At 33.0% G+C, this 24,208-nt stretch overlaps 1 protein-coding gene across 2 annotated transcripts in view; it reads right to left on the bottom strand.

The window, feature by feature from the left end:
• CSMD1 (CUB and Sushi multiple domains 1) overlaps window positions 1-24,208 on the bottom strand; it is a 1,179,538-nt gene that overhangs the window by 230,201 nt on the left and 925,129 nt on the right. For both annotated transcript variants that reach the window (XM_042802880.1, XM_042802881.1), the window contains exons 22-23: window positions 21,939-22,108; window positions 13,392-13,548 (exon numbers count right to left, since the gene is read on the bottom strand). In XM_042802880.1, the coding sequence (XP_042658814.1) occupies window positions 13,392-13,548; window positions 21,939-22,108 (327 nt within the window). The remainder of the gene's footprint in view (window positions 1-13,391; window positions 13,549-21,938; window positions 22,109-24,208) is intronic.

Here is a 24,208-nt window from a genome sequence, read left to right as displayed (position 1 = left end):
AGTTGTGAGTTTCTGGTCTAGAAAGTGCACAAAAGCAACAAAGACACTCTGAATTGCAAGCTATAGTACTCATCCAAATTTTACTTCCTACACAAAGGAATGCTGAGTTATGTTACATTATGTCTGTCTTAGTAAAATATACAATCACACCGTTATTAGGGACCAGAATATAGGTCCCCTATGAGCACTCAAGAAATTAGGCTACAGGGCTTTATTCCTTCATTTTTTTCTTTCTGGCTTAGTAAAGCTTGTTCATGCTTTGGCACAAAACATACTTTGGCAATTGAAACTTTACTCTTGGAGATGGAACAGAACAATTTTAAAACAGATTAAATAATTGAAATGACAGTAAAATAAATGTGACATCATGGCCGTTAATTCTGTGGTCCCATGGTGCAAATCTGTTTAACAGTTTCTGGCAGGTTAACTTTATTTACAAGCTTTAGGTTGGGTAAATTATTGTTTGTCAATGCCATTCTGACCTTACACGAAACCATATATAAAACTGGCGTGAAAGAACAAATTGTTCATGAATTTCCTTCAGTATGGTCCGGTTAATTTTACAAGAATTCAATCCAGTATTTGTGCCAGATTCAGATCAGCTTTGTACTGCTGGGTGTTTTGATGCTGCACGGATTAATTTTTAATGATCATGGAACCTTGGCCTTAGATATGATTACAGAACACTATAATCACCAAGTAGAGGAATACTGAAGTCACCAAGCTGTAGGAAAAAAAAAAAAAAATGTGGAGGAATTTCTTCTTGTAAATTCAAAAAAGTATGAACTTGTGTTGTCACTTCTGTGGACTGGCATTTTATAGTATGAACTCTAAATAGAAAACGTACCAGATGAAACTGTAAAGACATTCTTAAAGAAATGACAGCTGGGATATCTGCAAAACTTTAGATGTGTAAACTAAAGAAGAACAGGTCCTGAAAACATAATATATAGCATATAGGTGTAGTTCAACATTATCAATGATCTCAGGTAAGATGAGTGAATTTATACTCATAATTTCTTATTAAAATTACTGTTTGTTACAGATGGGCAACTACTATTAAAACAGCAATACCACTAATCCTGATAAAATCTTCACAAGAAAAGCCATGAAGGGTTAATTATTCTGAATGTAAAAAAGTTTTTGCAGCTCATATATTAAACATTAAAGGATTAAAAGCACACGTCATGGGACTCTAAATAGTGCTTAAGAATCTCTTATATTACTTACTATACCATTCATATAGACTAGGTGGGCCCTGCTCAGTGGAAAAGTAATGTCTTTCCATTTCTACTTGCCATGGAAGACAGAGCTCATAAATTATGTATAATCTATCTTCAGCTTCTGAAAGTGATATGGTAAAATATTTTGGGATGACTACAAAAAAAAAAAAAGGGGGCAAGTGCATGCATAAATCTTATTTTATTACATACATGGAAATATTAGCAGATGTTTTAATATTACAAAACAAAGGTAATGTGAAAACATTGGAAACATCAAGAACTCTGTTAATGTTATCTAAATCTCAAGTAATTTAAACTCATAAACATAATCTATATGTTTTACACAGAATCATTTTTGAACTACCAAAGAGTATTTAAAACTATGAAATGGTACTTGAGTTAATGTTCAGAGTCTATAATGGATTTCTAAATGCATGTAGCTGTCAACAAATACTCATTCTGCAGTTGTTGCATTTTAAACTTCCATAACATAATCTATTTAATTAAATCAATGTAATTTAAAATTAGATTTTCTGACATTTTCATTCTGTCTTGGAACCATTTATGTGCTATTGAAACCTACAGTTGAAGAGAAAAAAAAAGTCTATATTATGTACTGGAAAACGTGCCAATTACACAATCTCTACCTAATTAGAATGATAAAAAGTCTATAGAAAGGAAATAAGTATCTGGATAATGTAGCTACAGTGAAGTATCAGGAGCATGCATGAACTTTCAAACAGCCTAGGATGACAAATTAATATGGGCTGTATACACTGGAAGAAAGTTATCTCCAGACCTGTTTCTTTTGGATCTGTAAAGTTTTTTTTTAAATATGTAAATACTGAAATATTTTTGTGTCTTGATGGTTGAATATATTTTACATTCTAATGCAGCTTATCTGAAAGAGACCAAAGGAGTCATGTTTTACAAATACACAGATATATTTCTACATACTTGTACAGCAGAATGAATTCACAATAAGTAATGATACCTGCTGTTTTGTATCCTTTGGGAAATTGAGGTACACTTTCAATTTCTCAAAAGCTTTGTGCTCTATTGGCAATTCATGTTTGACTATACTGATAATGCAGTCATTCAATGGATACTTTCTAATAGGAGTTTCAGCATTTTTTCTTGACATAAGCAACATGTAAGAAAATCTATGTAAACATGTAAAACATGTAAAACAGTGATGTTAATACATGCTGTCAGTAACAGGTCTTTTGAGCATAAAATGAAAAAGAAATGAACTATTTTCTTTAATTTTATTTGGTAAAAGGTATATTACAAAAAGTTTTAAGGCCTTTCCCCACCAATTTCAAACCAGATTCTTTGTGTCCATATGTCTTATTAAAAATATCTGTTGTCCCTTTTTTCAGCTAGAACATTTGCATATACAAAAGAAAAAAATATAAATTTAAAACCCAAGTTAATAACAGGTAAATAGGTAGATGTAAAAACATATAAACAGGTATTAGAAGACAGTTTTTGTATGCGATTATTTTATCAAAAGAAAATATTTTTAATAAATAACAATACTTGCAAGATGTAGATATGCAAATACATGTGCCTGTATCAAGGTGATTACTGTATATATATATAGAAAGCATACAAGTAAGCTTTGCAATCATCAACCAAATGAATAATTAATTATAATATATACTCTGTATAGGAGAAGCAGGGATTAAAGGAGAGATTCTATGTGAGTTTAAGAAATCTAACTTCAAATGTCTAAAATTAGATATCTTCAGGAACGCTCTATATCTAAGCCTCCTTTATAATCTGTGGTGAAATGACTGAAACAGTCTGTACTTGTTAGTATACTTGTGAGTAGTTGCGTGTGAGAATAGCACTGGTCTGACCTTTTGGGGCAGGGGGGAAGAAAGTGAAAAGAAATAACATAAACACATACATTTTTTTTCTTGTGTTATTTAGTGCAAGGTACTTTGGCTTAACACGTCCCAAATGCTTCAGTGATTACAAATACATTCATTTCCTCACAGTCTTTTCTAGAATACTTAAGTCACCATGAATGTAAAGGATGGATTGAAACATGGAAAAACATTTGTACAAGTTTATAAAAACCAGCATAGCCCAGACAGAACTGAAATTTAAAGACCCCTGTTATCTGCAGCTGTGCTTATCCTTTGATGTGTTGACAGGGGAGTAATGTGCACACAGCACCTGTTATTCTGGCTAGTGGTATTGATGCCCAACACATCTGAAAATCAAGTTCTAGATACACAGTGTTGAACAACTTAGATAATGAGAAACACATAAATCTTGTCTGCTTTTCATCTTTCTGTTTTAAGCAACTTTCCACACCTAAGAAGTTTACAGAAGTGGAATAAATAAGTTTATAGGATTCATCTTCTTTAACTATTTTATGAGTAGTCTGCTCTCTACATGCATTCCTAATTCTGCTCATATATCATATACACACAGTGTTGGCAGGGTCATTTTAATAATATGAATGAACTTTTGAAGGAATAATCTTTTATTGTTAAATAACTTTCTTACAATTTTAAATAATTAGAAACATAGTTCTGATGACTGAAAGATCTGTTCCCTCTTTACTGCTAATCTTCAGTTATAAAAAATTACTAGATTCTAAATCAATAAGTTTAATCTGTTGAAAAATGAACAATTCTCTCATATAATGAAGAGATAAACCAGTCATATTCCTGCATCCAAACTGTTAATGTTTTCATAAACTCTATTCAATTCCAAAATTATAAAAATGGTCATGTAATATATTTTACGTGAGTTATTTTAGAAGAGGGCATTTCAACAATTTTCAGAAAGGAAAAAAATCAGTCAGAAGCAAGCTAAGATCAAACGTTGATTTCAGGGATATACACAAATGACTTGGAATATCTAACATTAAAAAAAAATATACAATTTCAATACAAATGGAAAACAACACATGCGTATGGAAATCGTTGGTGATCTCTGATAGCCTCTCTCTTTCTCACCTTCAAAGCATAACTGCATTTTAAACTTTATGACAGGAGATTATAAAAAGCAGCTCTATTCTTGGTAGCAGATATGAATTACCGCAGGAAAACCTAGTGGCTTTAGATCAGATGAGAATCTCTGACCTATACACAGAAAAGCCATGAGTCCTTCATCAGATTATAACTGGTAACTATCAGAACCAAATCAAAATAACTTTTAACAAATTACCTTTTTCACATGGTCTAATACCTCATATCAAATCTCATATTTCCTTAATTGAAAATTAAAAATATTTAACATCTCTCTTCTTCTAATACCATGCACAGAGGGATAATGCAGTAATTTAAGGATGACAAATTATGTAATTTTTGGAAATTAAATAAAATTATTTTATTTTAAAATGTTCAGAGAGCTTTTTCTAAAAAATAATTTTCATCCTGTGTATGTGGTTTTACAATACACATATTTTAATTCAATCAGAAGTCTGGACTTAACTCCAAGTGTTTTTGGAAAACACAGTTTAATAATCATGGACTATTCAGCCTGTACTATGATCACAGCATGCCACTACTGCTCTGTTTGTTGTGATTTCTCCTCTTCCCGATTTAATTCTTGCAACCTTCTTCTTACCAATGCAGTCTCAGTTCTCCACTCCATATGCTTCTCATATGTCTTGGAATGCTTACCTTGCTCTCCTCCTCTCTTACATATGTGTCCTAGTCTTTTTGTCTCAAACATCATCTTTGCTGATACCCTGTGGCACTCTTCTTGCCTGCTGTGCTTCTGCTCAAGTCTCCTTGGTTTGGCACTGCATCTTCCATTATTCCAAGATGCAGACATAGAAACATGAGACTTGTTGAGCTATTCCCTTTCTTCTCTCTTCTTCCCTCTCCAACTCTGGTTTTTATTTCATTGGTGTTGCAATCAAACAGTACTATCCTCACTTTCTCAAGCTACTCATGAGACAGTAGGCCCTGAGAACACAGGTATGATATCACATGGTACAGAATATTTCACTGGTCAATTCAGGTCAGCTGTCCCAGCTGTGTCACCTCACATCCTCGTGTCCACCCTGAGCCTACCTGCTGGGGTGGCAGCGCGAGTAACAAAAAAGGCCCTGACACTGTGCAAGCGCTAAGCATTAGTTGAAGAAAATTAACTCCATCCCAGCCAAACTCACTACAGTTGGAAAAACTGTTCATCTCTATCCTAATCCAGGACTTCTGAGAGTGTTCATTAAAGAAAAAATATTTTAGAGTGCTCATTCATAGGGTTGGACTTGTTCATATGAAATCTATCTATCTAGAGATTTAAATCTTCACAAATTTGGGAAGATTTCCCTGAGATAGGCAAAACACCAAATTGTGACACAGACATTACCATGCCAGAATTTTCATCTCCAAAGCATGTGATGGCTTAATAAAATGCTTATGTTCACCAAATAAAATGGTTTTCATTGTTTCTGATTTAGGAAAAGAAAAAGAAAATATATTTGGTGTCTGCTCTGTTTATCAAAAATAAATTCAACAGTTTCATAAATGATTAAAAAACTCTTTTAATAAAAAGTGGAAAACAACCTTATTTATATAGACCATTATAAGACCAATATATTTTAAGTTCCTACAAAGTTTTGGCAACTTGTTTTGTTTTGGTTTAATCTGGATTAATCTATAGTTTTTGTTTTTAAAAAGATCATAGCATACCTTATTTTCTTTGCCAAAATGTTTCAAAACTTTAAGGTATGGCTCTCAAAATACAGATTACACTATACTGATTATGATGATATGAAATCATGTTTAATTTCATTTAAATTATCTGAATATCTTCTGTTTGCAAAAGATATTTTCATGTTTTCTGCTCAGTTACTAATATGATAAGTTTTTTTTCTTTAATTTTGAAGTACTGGGAACTTTGGTTTCAGGAAAAAATACGATGTGCAAACAGAGAAACAGGTAATCTTTGGGTCTTTTTGGTTTTAAATAGCAATTAATTAAATCCTAATTTTATCAAAATTATATTTAGATTGTACAATTTGCTATATTACTTATTCTGTGAGGTAGATGCATAAAGAGGAAGTATTTAATGAATTAGGTTATGAAACTGAAGCTCAGTTTCATTCTGGGAAGAAGAAGCAAAACAATAGCAAAACCACTGATGTTTTGAAATTCACTACAATGGAAAAATCTAGTAAAGAACTCTGTACTGAAAATCCTGAATGCCTTATTCAGGATTTTTTTTTTCCTATTCTTTAAAACTGAATACAATTTCATCCTAACCTTGTAAAATTCTTGATTTTACAAAATAAGACTTTTAGTAAATCTTTCCTTATCATGTTGTCCTGAACAGATATATCATTCAGTCCACAGGAGAAGCAGAACTTTGAGAATGTGTCCAGATTATATAAGAACTTAATATATCGGAGACAGAAGACAGTTTCTTCTTTTGGGGGGAAAGGAAGGAAGACACCATAATCTGATCATGTTGTTAAACAAGATATCATAGTTCTTGTACATGAGCGAACTGAATTAAAATTTCTAACAGGCCATTCTTTTGGCATTTATTAAATTTTTACTTCTTAATTTTGCAACTTTGGCTTTCATTTAGAATAATTTCTTCTATGCATCCAGTACATTTTATGTCGATTTGAGGTTAGTCACATAATTATACTGCTCTTAAAATGACCTGTGAATGTTTATATGTATAGGTTAAGACATACTCATTTAATTATTTTTGCCTTTTGTTTATTTTCATTTAATTTTGTGTTACATTTTTACTGCAGTGTGTGAAGATTCTCTTTGGAACAGATCTTATACACCAATTAGTTACTGAAAGGAAACTGCAAGAGATTCTTTTCATTACTAGATTTTTCAGCTCAGATGACACTATACAGCCTGAGGCAAAGCCACTATATTTCTGAATTTGAGACTGTTTGTGTGCTAGGATAATTGACTGAGTTTGCAGTTTCAGACATTGTTTCCAATTACATTCTTTTAACATTCTCAATTACTGTAGAATAGGAAATGAACTAAATTAAATTTCAGTTCAGGTTTCTCTTAAATTAACTTCCAAGTTTAAACCATTTATATAAATTTAGATTGTACTAATTCATTTTCACCTTCCATGCACTAATTTTCACTATCCCTTGAAAGATATAGGGGTACAGAATGTTTATAACACAGAACTTAAATTGAAAATTAGTACTAAGTCTTTAGCAATAACAAAATAGTATGAATGCCAAACTACTGCATCATGTCTGTGAAATGTATTTCAAAATTTATTTTCTTAAACTGAAAAGTATATCTTGAAACCAATGAAAAGAATACTGTAAAACTGCTAACTCTGCATGCTAAATATAGAAGATGATAAATGCGAATAAAAAAGTCAAACCTACATTTAAGGAAAAAAAAAAAAAATCCATGCACAATCCTAAATCTGTTTTAATAACACTAGATAGAATTTGTTGCAAGTTTTATGGAGTTGAGTACAGCTGAAGGGTGTGAATCTTGCCCACTCTCCTGGCAGAAATTATATCCACACAGAATTCTGCTCTCAGTAAAAGAAATGGTCATGGATTCAAAATTGGCTGAAGTTAACATTGAGTTAAGATCTGAGTCTATATAACATTAATTCTCAAAAAGACAAATCCTTGGTAATAATTTTTTCAGCCCTCATTTCCATCTTAGCACAGAAATGAAGGAAAATATCTATTTTCACATTATAGAGAAATAAAGGGTAGAAATAAAAGACAAATGTTGAGCAACTATCACAGATCTTAATTTGTTACCTACAGCACTGAATCAGGAACAGGTGAGTGAAAAGCCTTCAGAAAGTTAGAATCTAGCTACAGAGTATACTACAAATCTCTAAATGGTTTCCAGAATTTATGAAGTCTGTAACTAGTTCTGCATGTTTCTGAAGCCCACAGGAGTCTGTTGTGAAGCAGAATATACTGCTGAGTGGCCCAGTGCAGCCAGGTATGATCCTACAGATAGTATCTGTCAGTATCCTGGAGGAGATGGACACTTCCACTAACTCATTACAGTGGACTCCCAGGCTTACTCTGCAGATAAGTGAAGCTTTCTTCTATTACATCCTGCACAAGACTGAGGAACCATGATATTTCCATAGAGAGCTAGATAAGCCACTCCTAAAAAGTAGTTGTCTGGGTAAAGACAGAGAGCAACTTCACACTATCTCAGACAGGCAACCAACAATGCACAGAACTTGATAAAAGCCTTCAGATCTGAGGAGAGTCCAAAGAATAGTTCTACATAGTGGTAAAGTTCCTTACACATCCCAATCTTGGGATACTTTCTGAAGACATGGGTGGGTGGTATCATGAATGTAAACACCCATCTTCAGGTACCATGAAAAGAAATTAATTGTGAGAGTTCTAGACAGTACTGTGAGGGAAGTCTTTTTTCTCAGTTGTGTGGGAACTTTTACACAGAAAACAGAGATGGACAAGTATTTGATCAGGAAACACAGACACTGCCTTCTATGTTGCAGCGTTTGTTTTGAGATATGAAGATTAGTTTAAGTGTTTTACCTTCTTTCTATGAATTTTGGATATGTACGTAAAGCAGCAATGTGTTTAAATGATAACCAATGACACAGCTACTGGCAAACAGAAACTGTGAAAGTAATTTTTGCATTGACATCTACGTGTACAAAATAAGACATAAGTAAAATTACTGTACAAGTTATCTTCACGGGATTAAAGAGTGGTCACTGTGAAAGTACAGTATAATGCTGAGTACTCTCTGGTCTGTACAACCATACAGATCACGGAGTAGTCAGCACTATTTTGTACTCAGAGGGTCATGAAATACTTGTATATGACATGTATGATAAAGTGTAGAAGGACTGTTTTTGATTTTCCAATGGCTAAAAAAATTGAGACTATGTTCAAGGAATGAGGATTAAACAGTAGCAAGGAAGAACCTGTGACACAAATAAGAGTAAATTCAGTTCTCCACATGATGAGTGAAAACAGCTACTGTTAAAATTCCTCTTGTGTCAGGACTGTGATAGAGGAGTGGGTAGACACTACAGGGAAAATAAACTGCCTGTTTGTTATTCAGACGCAGTACTGCATTGCTCCTTATTTAAAGTTGCAGTCTGTTACTTTTACCAGACAGCTGTGTTTTGCTTTTACTGCCTGTCACTGTGTGACATCAATAAGATTTCATTTTAATTTGAATATCAGTTTAACATTAAATACTACTGACATGACAGCACATGCACTGGCATCTTTATACCGGAATGGCCAAATCTTCTAACTGATCAGTGAACAGGAACGGTAGGAACAGCTATGGGAATGCCTATGGCTACATCTTCCTCACAAAAACTAGAAGTGTCTCAGGGAGAAAAGTTCTAATTGGACGGGGGAAAAAAATCCTCTAAATTATAAAACAGAAATTATGAAAGAAGAAGTAACTTTTCTCAACCAAAAAAAGTAACTGTCACATGAGTCAGTTGTGGTTACAACATGTGTAAACTTATACTTTTAAATACAGATCTCTATTGATGTCCTCTACTCTTAGGGAAGAAGAGGCATCTTAAAAGTCCTTTTTCATTCCTTGGATTTTAAAAATATTTCCCATGGTGGTTGAAAAAAATGTATTGGGAAGAGGGGTAAATAAAAACTGTGTTATTTTTGAAAGCTCTGTTTGAGAGGATTAAGAAGAAACATAAAGGAAAATTTGTACAACATTGACTTAATTCTTAAAACTAAAATAATTCACTAACTTCTCATATTGGAAAACCCTCTTATTTCCTCTGTCATTGGTATAAAAAAGACATTTAAGGTAGTATAATCTATTAAAACCTGAAATCATCCTCAGGTAAAAAATTTAGTCCCATCAAGCTTATATTGGCATATTCTCAGCACTGAGATATGAGTGTTCACAGTCATTCCCTCTGACATCAGTGTAGAGGTAATATATGTGAAAACAGACACTCTCTTATTCAGTCTAACATATATTCACCCTAGTTTTAAGGAAATGGCTTTATATAAACTTGTTTTACAGGAAGTAGACAATTTTTTTCCTTTGTTCCTCTTGTTTTTTTCTCTTCTGGTAGACTCAGATTCAGCTGTTGCTCAAATTACAGTTTCATTGACTCTTTCTTATCTACTTACCCCACCAGACTCAAGCTAAATTATTAACAAAATATTATTTCTCCATTTTTCTGAATCAATTTCCTAAAATACAACCACTATAATTTTATTTCTTTGTTTCTCAAAACAGTTAAGTTGGGAAAGAAAACAGATTTTTTCAAGGTCCTTTCCAGTAAAAGTTATCTATACCCATTGTGTTAAATCCATTCCCTTGAAACCATCTTGTAGTTATAGATCGAAGAATAAAACTGCTGTAGTTTCTAGCTTCCATTCCATATTGTTCTTACCCTGAAGCAATTTCCTGGATAGCAGATTTCATTAGAACTTGAATCATTTATAGATTTCCTTTTAATATCCGTTTATATTCTGATTTCTGCAATTCATACAAACCACTCAGATTCTGAGTTTATAGAATTCTGTTCTATTATGTTAGTAATGAGATTCTGAAAACAGAAATAAAAGTTTCTTTATCTACATTTCTGTTCTCATGGATCATTAGCTTTTTTTTCTATTGTATTTGTAAATTTAACACCATCCACAGAATTCACAATGTTAAAAAAAGATGGAAAGGTAGTTGCACAGAACTGAAATAGTAACCTTTTAAGATAGTGGTTTCAATAACACATTGCAATGGTTCTAAATTTCAAAGCTGCACTAATCTTAATTTCAATAGCATTAATGAAAAGTACTACAAAGACGAACAATTAAGAGCAGCTGATACATCCCTTGCGGGCAGCAAGAACTCAGCAACCAGATAGGGAATAACCAAAACTGATTTACCACTAGGTTTATTAAAACATCGATTCTCTTAGATCTTTGTAAAAGTCTTATGATATATATTATTCAATTTAATTCACTCTAGCATATATATTTCAAATTTTCTACAGCGAGACCATATTTTAACAGACTTTTAACTTTTTTGTTTTAGTAATTTTAAAGTATCTGGCATTGTATTTCAATCTGAAAAGTGAATAAATAAACTGCAGGGTAATCTTTCAAGGAAGATAATTCCAGCTGTAAATGACACCCTCATTAATCCAAACAGATAATTATCATTTTGTGTTAGAAGTATTTACTAAATACAAAATGGATACATTTGTTTAGTAACGACATTGGAACTGCACCAAGTCCAATCCCATCAAATAATGACTACAAATTTCTGGTATATCTAAACTTCAAAATATTGCTCGCATTGGACTTTTTCAGAAAAAGAATGGGAATCAACACTGCAGCAAATTTTCAAAGCTTTCCAAAAGAATGCAGATGCTGCTTTTATCAATTTATAAGTGGTGAAGAGTCCCACACTGAACTGTTTGGAAGTAACATAGATTATGTTTTCTTGTTACAGTTGATGGAAATAACCTGATTAGATGGTCACTGTCTCAAAATGTGTTGTCATGATTCTGGCTTTCTGAAAATACATGCAAAAACTAAGGAATTATGCCGTATTTACAAATGGGGACTGTCTCATGTGAGAGCAGGCAGAAGGAAAACTCATTACAGATAAACATTTCAACATGAACTACTGCAAATTGATCACATGATATACTAAATGAAAAATATGGCAACAAAAAAAAAAAAAAGGAAAATGTTATGAAGACATAGGAAAGTGAGTTTTGTCTCTGTACACAGTATTGTTAAGATTACTGTTAGAAGACTGTCAAATTCCATCTATACACTCCAGAAAATGTAAAAAACCTTGGAAGAATAGAAAACAGGGATTCATAACCAAACAACCAGAAAAAAAAGGCCTTAAGACACGAATTATCAAATGTTAACTTACACAGAAAAATCTGGTACAAGAGAGCAAATCTTATTAGGATTGTGAACTGAAGTGTAACAAAATCAAGTTATTGGATGCAAAAACTAAGCAAAATTATATCTTTAAATAAAATGTTATTTCTAAATGGTAGGTGGAACTCATCACTGCAGCAGGATTTAAAAGAAACTGATTCAAGTCCCTTGAAATCAGAGCCCTTAAAATAAGATTATTTTTAAAACAAATGTTTTGTTCTATTTTTCAAATAAAATATTCTACAGTCTTTATAGGTGGTGCTTTCTGGATTCTGAGACATAAAATGAAAGAATATATACTACCTAGATTAAAAAAAATAATAATTTTGATACATTTCATCTAGCCAGTGAAACCTTCTGTTCCTTTATTGCTCTATAAGAAAAAATACTAAAAGTAGGATGATTAGAATTCAGATATACCAGTCAGAGCAGAAAGACAGAAGGGAAAGTGAATTATTTCTGCTTAGTCCACAGCTGTCTCCAATCCAAAGGGAAACCAGCAAATGTACTATAAAGACCTGATTCCATTTCTGTGCCACAGTATGATGTGGTGTTCTGCTCTGCAGGATTGAACAGGAGCTCATGGAAACTGATGTAAAAGACAACATATTGAAGATAAAGGGTATTTGAAGATTCCTTGAAACTTGGACAAAATATCTGTTTATGTGTATTGGAAACAATTAGTTATCCCCAATGCTAAAGACCCCTCCCACTGCCCCCCCTCCCCGACTCATTGTTTTGCCAGCTAAATTACTTAAATTAATTACATGTAAACTGTGGGATAGATGCATTGTTCATCAAAACTTGTTCATGTAAATCTTCCAGAACACTCCACCCTGGTCCTGACAAGCAGTAACGATACATCAAGAGTGTGCACCCAGACACACTATATACTTTTTATTCTGATTTAGACTATTTTTTTTAAACTTTACTGCAGGGATTCAATGTTCAATGTTCCCTTTTTAAAATCTGGCAACTGTCTATGTTTACTGCTACAGTATAACACTAATATATTCAACCCCTATATGTCTCAATTCACTCTTTTTCAAACCTCACTGCTAAGTCTTCAAAATAACAGTGCTTTATAAATTTAAAAGGTTGCAATTTTGCTTTTAGTAATGTTCTTAAATTACTAACACCTATCCAGCCATGTAGGAAATTAAAATTCAGTCTGCTAACCATAGTGCATTCTAGGAAATTATCATCACAATTCCATGAGAAATCACTGCTGTTGAGAAATACACATTTTTTCTACAGAACAGTCAATCAAACCATATTTGTGAGCTACTTACTTGTGTAAGTGAGCTGAAATCCTTGGTCAGTATCAGATCCATTGGTATTAAACTCTATCCACAAATGGTTAGAGGTGCTATTAAGTATAACTCCCATCATGTCATTTTTGGTGAAGGATCCCAGAGAGCGTGAAGAACTGTCTTTTCCATCATACACCTTGTCGAAACAAAATAATAACATGAAACTGGACATTAAATATAAACCCTTGAAAAATGTTAGTTTTTCTTTATACAGTGCTTCCAAAGTCAACTAGTATTGCCATTAGTTTCTCCAAAAAGTTAATATTTCTATTTTGTGAGGTACATACAACTTGATTAAAGTTCAGTTAAATATAAAATATTGTCACTCTTAATGTGTTTTATAGTCTTTTTTCCTTTTCAGTTTTGTGAGATCATCTTGAATGAAATTAATATTTATACATGAGTATCTTCTGAGGTTTCATAAACTCAGATTATTTTTCATGGTTATTCACAAAGACTAACAGAAGTATAACTTCTAAAATCACCGTTTAAGTAAGGCTGTAAGAGGTAAACCTCATTCCATATTTTTCTCTCCTTTCTGGAGATATCACCAGCAGAAATGAGGTATTAAAGTCAATCTGTCTCCTTTTATTTCAGACTCTGAGCCTGCAGTATTTTTTGTTTTACTATAGGTTTTAACAAAGAAAGATAGGTCTTCACAAAGATTTGTGAGTCTATTTGAAAACTATGTGTAGAGATGTTTTTATTTACCATGTTACTTTATTGCAAAATTCCAGTGCAGAACAAAATCAACAATATTAACCTTTGTGATTTTTCAAATCCTAGAATCAGTAAGAATGTCCTTTTGATTTTTCATCAATGCAGGACAAGCACAAGGAGTTAATATTGTCTAGGGGATGAAAAATTATTTTGCTTATTGCAAAACCCTGAGCCATAAAGTGCTAAAATAGTCCTCTGTGGGTTTTTTTTTGTCTCAAGATACATTTTAAAAAGCTAATTTCTTCTATAAATTAATCGCTTGTACTTTCTTACAGAAAAATAGACAAATATGGAGTGTGTTTCATAATTCCAAAACATAAACCATACATCATGTCAATGATTATACAAAAGCAAGTAATGAATCTGAACAGTTGATTTCTAATATGAAGTAAAAGATAATTTAGCCATATCTCATATGTCCTAGAGTGATTGTAGATCACTAGTGTAAAAGCTACAATTACAGTAAATCTGTATCTTCATGTCTCCATTCTCAGGCTTCATGGTACAGTGAAGATTTATATTGATCCCATCTAGAAGCAGGCAGTAACCCATTTAACAGTGTAAATTGCTACATTTGAGTCACAGGTACCTCTTTCTATTTGAATGTCCAAATATATCTACTAATGAAATTTGGAAATGCATCTTTTGAGAGGGCAGACCATGGCAACTACATTTATGTATGATGACCAACAGTTAAAAACAGAGCTATTTTCTCAGTGGAGAAAATACCAACATGCCATCAATATAGGTGACTGTCTTGTAAGTATCTCATTCATCTCGAGTGCTGCCATTAGCAAAATAAAATATTAAAAACAATGTGCTTAAAGATTTTTTAGGATAAAAGCATAAATTCAGTGTAACAAACATGCACAGATGTAAATAATGAACTTCCTGAAAAGAAGTGTTTGAAAAATAATGTGTTATGCTAGCCATTGATAGAGCAATACATTCTGTTCTTATTACTAAGGCAAAGATTGTCTTATATCAAGGAATCAGCTACCAGAAGACACAGTCAATTGTATTTAAGATTCATATGAGCAGTAACACATACTCAACGTCTACTTCTCGGCAGAAATATGACTTTAAGCTGTGCTAAGAGTATCTGAAAAAAATGCCTCTAAGCTTTCACCATTGTCCTGGATGAGAACTACAGATCACTCACAGATTGATTAGAATATATTTATTAGAGCTGGAAATCTATTGTACAAAAAAAAAAAAAAAAGCCATCGTTCACTGTATGATTTATTTTTAAATAACATTCTGATCATACATATTATGCAAAAAACAGATATTTTACTTGGTTTGAGATATATTAGTCTGAATGTAATTATCTACTTTTATTTGCCATTAATAAAAAATATTATCTATGTTAAAATAAAAGTGATTTTTATTCATCTTTAAAGGAAAACCTGGTAGCTAATTACTACAATTGTCCTTTAGACATCCTGTTCCAACAGTGTTCTACTTCACTGACTGCTAAAGATACTCTTTCTACCTGAGGATCAGCTAGTTAAATAAAAGTATCTCTCAAGATGAATCCAGAAACAAATGAAAATATTTTATGAAATAAAATATGTGAAAGCACCTGCAAAAAAATGTCATTTCAATTCTTAAATGGTGACACTTGTCTCGCTCTTCATAACATTACAGACATAACTAGGTATACGTCTACTCTAGTAACTGAAATCACATCAGTGAAGAAGTATAAGCATTGAATCTCCATCTATACTGATAATTTGTTTTAACCATCCCTGGGAAGGAAAAAGGATTTTCTCTGACAATTCTTGGTTATGGCTTGGTAATTATCATGGGCCAAGGACCATTTCCAATAGGCAGCTTGTGTGAAACCATTGTGTTCTGTTATATGTGGCTGTCTCTAGAGCCAGAGAACACACTTAGTATACTAGTCTAGACATTCTAACTATTAACTCCTGTATAGTGTGCATGTTTAACTCATTTAGGAGAATCTATTTGAAATACAATTCACATGCTACAATTACTAAATACTATTTTCTCTGTTATGAAGGAATAAGGAGTATCAATTTGGCCTAATAGATGAAAGACATGAAATTGCATTTTGATTTTCCTCTTACCTCTAACAAATTCATGGTGATTGAATTATAAACATTTCACCATAAGTAGACACTTTAAAGAATTATGAAATTTAAAGTGTCATTTAAAACAGGGAGATCAGGAAGCTGAAGTATTAGCGAGAAAGGATAAGCTTTAAAATAAATAGATAATCCAGGTACTCAGTTTTGTCATATGCCTCAATGGTGATTCTGTTTTTATTTTTTTACTTGAGTTCAGATTTCTTTCCTGCTACTTCAAGTTCAAGCTTTGCCACAGCTATATAAATCTTTGGCCATGATTTATAGTCATTAACTTACATGTATTCTCTTTGAAAGCATTCATTTTGACCCTTCCTCATGCACACAGTCTTACTGATGACAGAAATACCCTTGCAAATTATTTTTAATTCCCTGTGCACCAGAGCCTCAATATCTACCCTCAATATTCCTACTTGTGCCAACAGTAAACCTAGTTGAATATACACAGCTGAAGGTGGTTTATATTTTCAAAACATGTAAACAATGCCAGAGTAGGAGTCCAGTCACCACAGCTAGATTGTCTATATTGTGTTTATTGTCACTACATCCTTGGCACACATTTAATGCAGACCTACTAACACTCTCACAAATCTTTCCTGAGAAAACGTTAGTCCAGGAGGTGCACAGGCCAAGGACTGTTTCTGAGAGACAGTTTGAGCAAGCCACCTTGCTTTGTAAGATTAGAGAGTTTAATGTTATGGAGGTAGTCAACCTTCAGAACCTGGCCTCAGAGGGTAGCAGGGAATGATTACACCATTATTTGGAGCACTAGGATAAATGTTGCCAGAACATTGAGGGATACCCTATGTCACCTCAACATTTGTGAGGAACTAAAAGGGAAATGCTTGTTCTTCTGCTGGTATTAAAATATGCAGGCAAGAGAAGAGGACAGTGCTACAATTACTCATGATGCAAAATGCTCTAGTAACAGTGCTAATATATCTGCACTTGCTGTGGGAATGTAAAAACAGACACTTCTAAAGGTGAAGGAAATGCTGGCTAGATTTTCTTAAACTCCATTTTCTCATTCTGACAGTAAAAAAAAATTTCTTACAACTAAACTTTTAAATTTTCCTTAATTGTAGAGATCTTTATGGCATAAAATCATACGAAATGGAAATGTTTTCAAAATATTGTTTTGATGGTTTGAGAGAGAATTCCTGTATAGCTGGCTGACATTTTTATGCATCTTCCTATATATATTCCCAAATCTTTTCATTACATCCTAATAGAATTCTTAGCAATCCTACTTCAAAAAAATAGTGATATTATATACTTCATAAGACATTCATGGTGGGTTGATCTGGGCATTATGAGGATTCTCACACTTCTTTTACTCACTCCTCTTTCTCACACATGGATGCACAGCATTTTTTTCCATTTCTTAAACAGGCTTCCCCCCGAGGCACCACCAGGGTGTCTGTGGGGCCGAGCCGTGCCCTGCGGTGGGTGGGTCGGAGCCGGCTGGAACCAGCTGTGTCCGGCGCGGGGCAGCCCCGGCCTTCCCTCACAGAGGCCCGACAGCCCCGCTGACAGCCCCCAGGCACCTGCACCCAATGAAACATTACATATGTACATATTTTCTTTAAAAACAGACTAAATATTCAGGTGAGAAAATGGCCTATATTTCAGCACAAGGTTTATAAGTATTCTTAAGCCTTAGTACATCCCTTGCAAGCTGCCTGCAAGACTGTCTTGTGACTTTGTTCTATGCAGACACAAGATAAAAGGCTGGTGTTTATAACATATTCTGTTCATGTTTAGGGTACAGATACAAGAGAAAACAAATTTCAGAAGTCCAAAGACATGGCAAAGCTGTGGGAAAGGTAAGACTTTGGAGAGCGTCTTAATTTCCCAATTTCTCAGATTGTAGAACTGGTCAGAGTACATGAAAATTTATTTCTGTCTCACATATTCCAATCTTTTTCCCATGCAAATCAGGACAAGAATGTTAAGATGAACAAGAGATTAGATATCATGTATTTTCTTAAACTAGGCTAAAGCTGAAGCATGCAACCTCAGTTAAGGCACACTGCTCTCCACAGCTTCCTGAGGCGGGGAAGTTGAGAGGGAGGTGCTGATCTCTTTTCCCTAGTATCTGGTAACAGGACACACAGGAACGGTTCAGAGATGTGCCAGGGGAGGTTTAGGCTGGACATTAGGAAGTATTTCTTTACTGAGAGGATGATCAGACAGTGGAAGAGGTTTCCTAGAGAGGTGGTTGATGCCTCAAGCCTGTCAGTGTTTGAGAAGTATTTGGACAATGCCCCTAATACCATGGTAAAACTTTTGGTCAGCCCTGAAGCTGTCAGGCAGTTGGATTAGATAATCATTGTAGGTCCATTCCAACTGAACTATTATTCTATTCTATTCTATTCTATTCTATTCTATTCTATTCTATTCTATTCTATTCTATTCTATTCTATTCTATTCTATTCTATTCTATTCTATTCTATTCTATTCTATTCTAATTCTAATTCTAATTCTAATTCTAATTCTATTCTATTTTTGAATTATTTTAGGGAAGTAAAATAAAATAAAATATTATTATATAACATATTTCTCGATGAAAATTTAGGTGTTGTAGTCCATAAGATATTTCCATTTTTCTTAACATATTAAAAAGACTAATTTATTTGAAAAAAAAAAAAAAATGGAAAAGGAATGAAATAGTGACCTCCGATAAATTATTGAAGACAAATGTATGACCTAGTATGAAGGAGAAGACAACACCCCACATGTGTATAAACCAAATTGACACTTAGTCTTAAAGATGGTTTAGCCCTGAAATATGAGCCTGTAGAGGACTGAAGAAGTTTAAAAACAAAATAGAGGACACTATTTTGCTTCTATATGTAGTACTGCTTTGTAGTATCCATTTCTTGAGTCTTATGTATAATTCTGGTCTGTGCATGTACAGAAGGGCAGAGTGGAGCTGTGGAAAGTGCAGACACAGACAATGATTGAAGAACATCTGCCTTAGAAACAGAGGCTAAGTTTGGACAGGAGAAGGCTGAGCAGTGATATGATTGAAGTTTACCAATTCATGAAGGCAATAAAGAACATGAATGCAAAGAGCAAAGGAGTATTAAGTGAAAATTGATATTTCATTAATGAACTAGCCATGTTGATTTCAGAGATGAAAGAAACTACTACTTTACACAGTATGTAGTGAACTTACAAGATTTTCTGTCATAGAAGAGGTTTATAGTAATACCAACTAATTTAAAGAACTACCAAAATTCAAAGAAAACATGTGGGTAGCAAATGGAAGAGAAAGCAAAATATTGTCTAACTTAACCCAAAAGCTGTGCAAGTTAGGGGAGCTTAAGGGCAATGGAGCACAGACAGTGGTCAAGCTTGCATATTTTACCTAAACAAAACCACCTATCACTATAATAAAATAAAGCATATAGAGCTAGATGGACCACTTGGTTCAACTCAGCAAGGTAACTATTATGTTTCCAAAATAACAGGCATTGTTTTGGAAAACAAGAATTCTTCATGCTGACTTCCTATGCCAGTTTGTTGGAATGTTTGCTGCTTTCATCTCGCAGAGTTTATATCATCTCAAAGTATCTTTTTAGTGGTAAGAAGGCAGTTAGTATCATCTCAGGATGCATAGCAAGACTGGAAAGAACACTTCTTTCAGTCTAGAAGAGTATCTCCTATAGATTAACTAAAAAAATCAGAAGCTGTATGAACAAGTTTATAAAACCCAAATACTAGAGATACTTTAGCCACTAATATAAACAAAGCTAGGACACAATCCCAAACATTAACATTCCCCTGTGCACTCCTCAACCTCCGGCACATTTTCAATCAAGATTTTGGCCTGCTTCTTTTGGTATTCTTCCAGACAATGCCTAGGTAAGTTTGGGGGCTAGATCAAGAGCTGTTTCTAGTGAAAATACGTACCAGGACATCCTTGCATAGGAGGGAAGACGAAACAGACTTTGTTTTTCTAAATGCAGGTTATAGAGAGGCTATCGGGAAAGAGAGATTATTTGTATAAATGGAAGTTGTTCTGTGCCAGTTGTGTCAGAACCAGAGAACAGGCCTTGAAGTACAGACATCACCACAATTTTGCCTTTGCTTCCTTTGGTCTTCAGGAGTGTTTTGCTAACAGAACTATGAAAGAAGAAAGTATCTAACAGATAGCTCAGAACAGCTTTCTCTCAGGCAAATCATTCTTATATCTTCAGGGAATATCTCTAAGAATGTTTGACATTACTCATGAAATGTTCTGAAAGATAATTGAGATTCTTGAATTTTTGTTAGGGTTTCCTAATGTTACACGGTAGCCACACAAGCATGGAAGCATTTATTGTTAATGATTTTATGAGTAAAGCTGGAGAAAATGCTGTTCTTTTCACTGTAACTTTCTAAAAGATACAGGTATAATAACAAAAATATGAATGTTTATATTAATAAAGAATACTTAAAGAGAAGGGGTTTTGTGTTTTTTTGTTTTGTTTTGTTTTGTTTTTTTTCCTCCCCACCTTCATTATATCTCTTAATGCTTTGTACTTTACAGGAAATGTATAACTTCAGATTGAATTGCAACATTTATCTAGTGAAATGTGTCCCTGTCTATGGGGGGTTGGAACTGGATGATCTTTAAGGTCCCTTCCAACCCAACCCATTCTATGATTCTATGATTTGCATAAGGAGTCTCTTGAGATGACAAGATGGATAAAATTATGGCCACCAAAATTTGAACCATAACAATGTTATCTTTAAACTGCTTGTGGGAAGAGTTTAGTGCAAATAAAAATAGCAAAATCAAGTTAGACACATAGACAGTCATTTCTAAAATGTTAAATGTGTTGCTGTGAGATCCCTAGAAAACAAGTTGCTAACTGAATTCTGAATACTTGGTGATTCAAATTATCAATTCTGAAAATTTAGAGACATAAATCTGAAAGAGTAATTTCATGTATGCTCAATACTTGAGATGAATGTAATGATTTTTAGTACATACATGATTGCAGCAGCCATTATTAAGAAAAGACAGATTATAGCCATGCTGTAGAAAAGTACATTACATGTTCAAAATCTGTATATATTTAAGACGTCTTTCAAAGGCTACCTACAACATAAAAGAATGAAAACTATCTTTTGTAAATACAGTTACAGTCAATATTACAACGCTATATGTTAACTAGCTTCTTTCCATTCAAATGAGAAAACCTATTTAAAAAAAAAATACAAACCAAACCAAAACAAAACCCAATAAACAGTTTTGCACAAGACAAATAAAATAACAAAATTAAAATGTATCAAAAATGTACCAAAATTAAAATATGCCCTTTGTTAAGTAATCACCATGCTACATTTTTCAATATTGCTGCAAACAGAAAATAATGTAGACACTAGTATTTTAGATTTTAGATTTTCTTTTTAGATTTTCTTTTTAGATTTTTAGACATTTTAGATTTTCTTTTTAGATTTTAACCCATTGTGAACAGCCTAATACTTCTATAAATGTAATTGAACTCTTAATGTCACCTATAGTTCCTTTGAATCTAGTATAAATATTTGAATATAGTATAAGGAAAGTGATTCTATGCACTTAGAATTTATTCATTTTGTGTGAGAAATTTAAAAATAAAAATAATTGGTGTTTAGAGAAGAGTTGTTCATCCAATGTGAATGTTTAGCATGGCAAAAAGTGAAATTATTTTATTTTTACCTTAACAATGTCTCCCTCATGCAGCTGAAAGCTCCTGGCTCTCAGATGGATACCTTTTCCAGCTTCTGTTTCAATTTTATAGATACATTCATGGTTGTTGTCATAATTAGATGGAAAATTTGGAGACAGCAATGTTCCTTCATTTCCAGCGACAGTTGCACCACATTCAGCTAAAGAAAACAGACACATTAAAAAAAAAAAAAGTGAATTATCAATTTCAAAAATATATGGATTGTTTTCAGTAATATTTAGACTCTATGAAAACTCTAACAGACTATCTAAGAAAAGTATAGTTCTGTCAGATTTCATCTGTAGGAGCAACTCCTAGAAACCCTACAAAAATTGTTATCATCATCTGCATTTCTCCGGGTATGTTTCTTAAATGCACTTATGTACTTTTACATAATTCTCTTTACCTCCAATTTATCCCTTGGTCCAGGATCCCATCAGACTAAGCTATAATGGATTCCATAAGAATTGGAGGTTTTGTTGAAATATAGTTATTGTGGTAACATTTCAAATAAGTGTAACATTGATTTTACTTCCCTATTCAGCTTTATAAATAAGTGTTAGAAAAGGTGGACAATAAGCTGCTGAGATAAAAGAATCTGGTAATAAATCATGAGCATTCAAACATTTTTTTCTCCACCAGGGAAAATAAAAAAAAAAAAAACAAACCAACATTTATTGACATCAGTCAGGGCCAAACAGACAATTTAATTCTTTTCTGGGTAGAGCAGGCGAATATTTTTCACAGCCATCTGTGGTAAGAACTTAGAGACATTTTCAGGAGCAGATATTTTTGTCATTGCTCCCCAGTAAAGAAAACAATGAAGTGTAGGAAGAGTTGTATGTTCCAGCCCATGGTCTCAGTTTGAGTTCTGAATAAAGACTAATAAAATTATTCCAAATATGCAATATAAATTTAGCACATACAGGAAAACATCCAAACAGATAGAAAATAATGATAAACTGTTCAAACAAATATTCAAAATACTTAAAAATGACCTCAAAGCATCTTATAAAACCTCACAGTAACAATAACATACTAATATTTTTTTTTAATGTAGATATGATATTTATATCTCATTGTTCAGTCTAAAGATAAAATATACTCTGTTAAATATAGATTTTGACCTAAACAACATTCAGACCTCATTCAGAGTTTGTTAAAAACCTATTATAACAGTTAAAATAATAATAACTTAACATGTAATTGTAAATCAACACCTATATTTTATCAAAATTGTGATAGGTTTTTAAAAAAAATGTATTTTTTCTATAAACTTTAAATAGATTTTTAGGGTTCATAAGACATTGAAATATTCATTTTTGGTAGTGTATGAGGTTTACAATTTTAGATAAACCAGTATAGTTTAACAAGTATATATGTAAAGAATAAATTTGAAAACATAGTGTAAAGACAGACCAGAAAGATGTATCAGAAAATAATCCATTTAAACATATTCAGGGAAAAATATATGTTTCATATTTACAAATAAACAATCTAAAAATGTTGTATTTACATTTCTTATGTAAATACAAAATTATGAGGCCTTCATAGACATCATCAAATTTATGTGCTTCTCGATTTGGAAAAGTCTAAAGACAGTGAAATTTTCTTGGCCTGCAGATTTTTTTGAATTTATTGGCCTGCAGATTTAGGTGACTTTTTTTCAGATAAATGTTTACACCATTCATGGAAAGATTCCTTTCTCTCCAGAAATTAGAGCTTTTGGACATCCAGTGTTCTAACACCTGAAATCTCGTTCATTTATATCAATGCCCAGATATACAAAAGACCTTACACCGCAAGGACTCCAGCTGAGTATTTTTCTAATTATTCCTGCACACTACAATCCAGAATTGCATGAGCTCCCTACATATAATGAGGGACTAGATACTCAGAAGAGCAGACATGAGCCACAATGTTGTCTTGCCAGCAGGAAAAGTTTATGCAGCTAAAAGCATCTCTCCCCTTCAAGGCCCTAATATTTTGCTTGACAGTATAGGAAATGTCATGTTTTTTTTTCTTTAAAAATATCTACAGTAGCTGATATCGATGCTGCTTTTTTTATACAGTAATTAACACATGTAGCCAGAATGTATGACACCTAACTTCAATTTTCTTTGTCTCTGGGGATTTAAACATGCATCTTCTATGACTTCTGTTTCATGTAAAGGGATTAGAAAATCAGTTAGTCACAAAGAGACCAAATGCTGGCTAATATCCTTAGTGTAATGGGTAGGGTATTAAACAGGGGAGAAGG

This window comes from Tyto alba, unplaced genomic scaffold (genome assembly GCF_018691265.1).
Source record: "Tyto alba isolate M040663 unplaced genomic scaffold, T.alba_DEE_v4.0 Super-Scaffold_40, whole genome shotgun sequence".
Taxonomy (NCBI): domain Eukaryota; kingdom Metazoa; phylum Chordata; class Aves; order Strigiformes; family Tytonidae; genus Tyto; species Tyto alba.
Note: the sequence above shows the minus strand (reverse complement) of the source record. Positions and strands in the feature narration are given on the sequence as shown.